A 2793-nucleotide genomic window follows, 5' to 3' on the forward strand; every position below is an offset into this window, starting at 1 on the left:
GCTTTTCTTCTTCTTCTTTTCTTGTAGCAAAAATGAATTAATGTGAAAAAAATTAGAATGTTTGGTATGAAAAGATTAAAAAAAAAACATATTGTTTTATAATGAGAGCCCACAAGTTTTTTTTCCAAACGGAGACCACAAAGTCTTTTTTTTTTTTTTTTCCTCGTGTTATTTGACAAATTAGAGCTTAGAAAAATTTGTCATTCATCTTATATAAACTAGGAATAATTCTAAAAGTATCTTTTGCGTCTTTCTTGTTTCCCTTCAAAAACAATTGTATAGAATATATAATTGTAGTTACTTGAAATTATGAAGAACAACAATAAACATAGTAATTATTTTTTGGATCATTATCATTATTTATATGAATATGATCATATGATTTGGTTAGATCATATTAAATTAAATTGTTATCTAAGGGTAATACTCAAACTCCTAATGATCTAATGGTGATACTTCAATTATTACCCATTATCTTGGTTTATATGAATATGATCATATTATCTCATTAAATCATATCATATTAAACTATCATCTAATGGTAATTCTCAAACTCTTACTAATTTAATGATGATACTTCAAATCATATGAGCAAAAACTCCTAATGATCTAACGGTGATACTTCAAGTTATATGATCAAAACTCTTAGATTCACATGATAATACTTAGACAATGTGACCATACCAATATACCATATTGATATTATGATTAAGCATATGAATTATTCAAATGATTCAAAGGTTATTGTATTTAAGTAAGACCATTGTTATTTGTTACTTAAGTTATAATTAATATAGATACACACAAGGCTCAATCGCCTTTTTTTTTTCTTCTAATGTTTTTTAAATGACAATGTCAAACGCCTTTATGTCACACACACTAATAGTCTACCATCATATTACATATAGTATTATTTATTTATTTAGTTAATATATTAAAATGTTAATGCTTAACACGAGTCAAGTATAAACTATTTAATGATAATATTTTTATTAAATGACACAATAACTTGTACCATATGATAAAATAATTAATAAATATCAAATATTTCTTATTATTTACTATATATATATATATATATAGATACACACACACATACACACACACATATGCATAAATAACAAAAAACAAAGGTATTTGTTACTTATTAACAAAATATACGAGCCTAGCCTAATAAACGATGCGAACCTTATACGAGCTTGCTCACGAGTTGCTCACAAGCTTAGCCGAGTCGAACCAAGCTTGTTTCGTTTAATATTTGAGTTAAGATTCGTGTTCACGAAACGGTTGATTTAATATTCGAGTCGAGCTCGAGCTCGAGCTCGCTCACGAGCGGCTTGCTCTCTTAACACCCCTAACGACAAGTGATGATTTAAAAATGGTCTTACTAACTATTGTATAGTTTAATTGTATCTTTCTATAAAATTTATACTATAATGATGTTCAATCCATTACGGTTGCAATTGGGACTATTAGATTGTTTATACACATGAATGGTTTGTACAAAAAGTCATATTTAAGGTAGAAGCAAAAACACATGTAAACCATGTACACTCAACCGTAAACAAAGTACACTATTAACCATTTTGAGCTTTGGGTATACAAAAAATGTAAAATGAAACATGAAGAACGAAAAAGAATGTAGAAGAAAACTTGAACACCTAATTAATTAATAAGAATCCCAAATTAAGTGTACTTCTGACTAATTTAACTCGTATGCAAAAGCGATGCGGATGGAGAAGCCGTAGAGGATGAGGTAGATACAGAGGAATTGGTGTAACTATTGCTTGTATATTGATTATGTCCTCCTTCATGCTGAGTAGCAACATGGGGCATCGAAAGTGACTTCGCATGTCTATTCATTGTAGCAGAAAAATGTGGTGGCCCTGGTATATTTGATGGAAGAACAGGCAATGGAGCCTCAAAATTGAGAACATGAATTGTTTGCCTTATCGAAGGCCTAAGATTGCGATCAGGGTGAGCGCACCAAAGCCCAACAATCATCAATCGCTCCATTTGCTGCTCACACTACAAGAAACTGATTCATCAGGGGCGACTTATTAGGGGCGACTTAGTAGTCGCCCCTAATACTCAACTATTAGTGGCGACTTTCGAAAGTCGCCCCTAATAGTCACGTATTAGCGTCCACATAAAAGTCGACGCTAATAATGGGTCGAAAGCTTGACTATTAGCGTCCACTTTTCAGTGGACGCTAATAAGTCGACCCTAATATACACGCGGGAATTATTAAAGGGGCGGGAAATGTTTTTGGGGCCAAAAAAACTTTTAGCGTCGACAATAGTCAATGCTTATAGTAAAAGTGGACGCTAAAAGATGAAAAAAAAAAAAAAATCAAATAAAAGATCAATAGGGTCGACTTTAAAAGTCGACCCTAATGATTAAGTATTAGCGTCGACTTTTGTCGACCCTAAAGATTAAGTCGATAAATGAAAAAAAAAAAATTAAAAATTACAATTGATGGCCAATAGCGTCCACTAAAAGTGGACGCTAAAGATTCATTATTAGGGTCGACTTTTGTCGACCCTAAAGAGTAGGTCGATATATAAAAAAAAAATTAAAAATTAAAATTGATTACCAATAGCGTCCACTAAAAGTGGACGCTAAAGATGCATTATTAGGGTCGACAAAAGTCGACCCTAAAGATTAGGTCGATAAATGAAAAAAAAAAATTAAAAATTAAAATTTATTACCAATAGCGTCCACTATAAGTGGACGCTAAAGATGCATTATTATGGTCGACTTTAAAAGTCGACCCTAATGCTTAAGTATTAG

The 2793-nt window shown here is 31.5% G+C and overlaps 1 protein-coding gene across 1 annotated transcript in view; it reads right to left on the bottom strand.

Moving 5' to 3' along the window:
- Nucleotides 1-1707: 1707 nt before the first annotated feature.
- Nucleotides 1708-2793, bottom strand: part of LOC132177949 (L-type lectin-domain containing receptor kinase IX.1-like) — a 24440-nt gene continuing 23354 nt past the window's right edge. The window contains exon 4 of the mRNA XM_059590423.1: nt 1708-1845. Coding sequence (XP_059446406.1) covers nt 1708-1845 — 138 coding nt within the window. The remainder of the gene's footprint in view (nt 1846-2793) is intronic.

This window comes from Corylus avellana, chromosome ca4 (assembly GCF_901000735.1).
Source record: "Corylus avellana chromosome ca4, CavTom2PMs-1.0".
In the NCBI taxonomy this organism is placed as follows: Eukaryota; Viridiplantae; Streptophyta; class Magnoliopsida; order Fagales; family Betulaceae; genus Corylus; species Corylus avellana.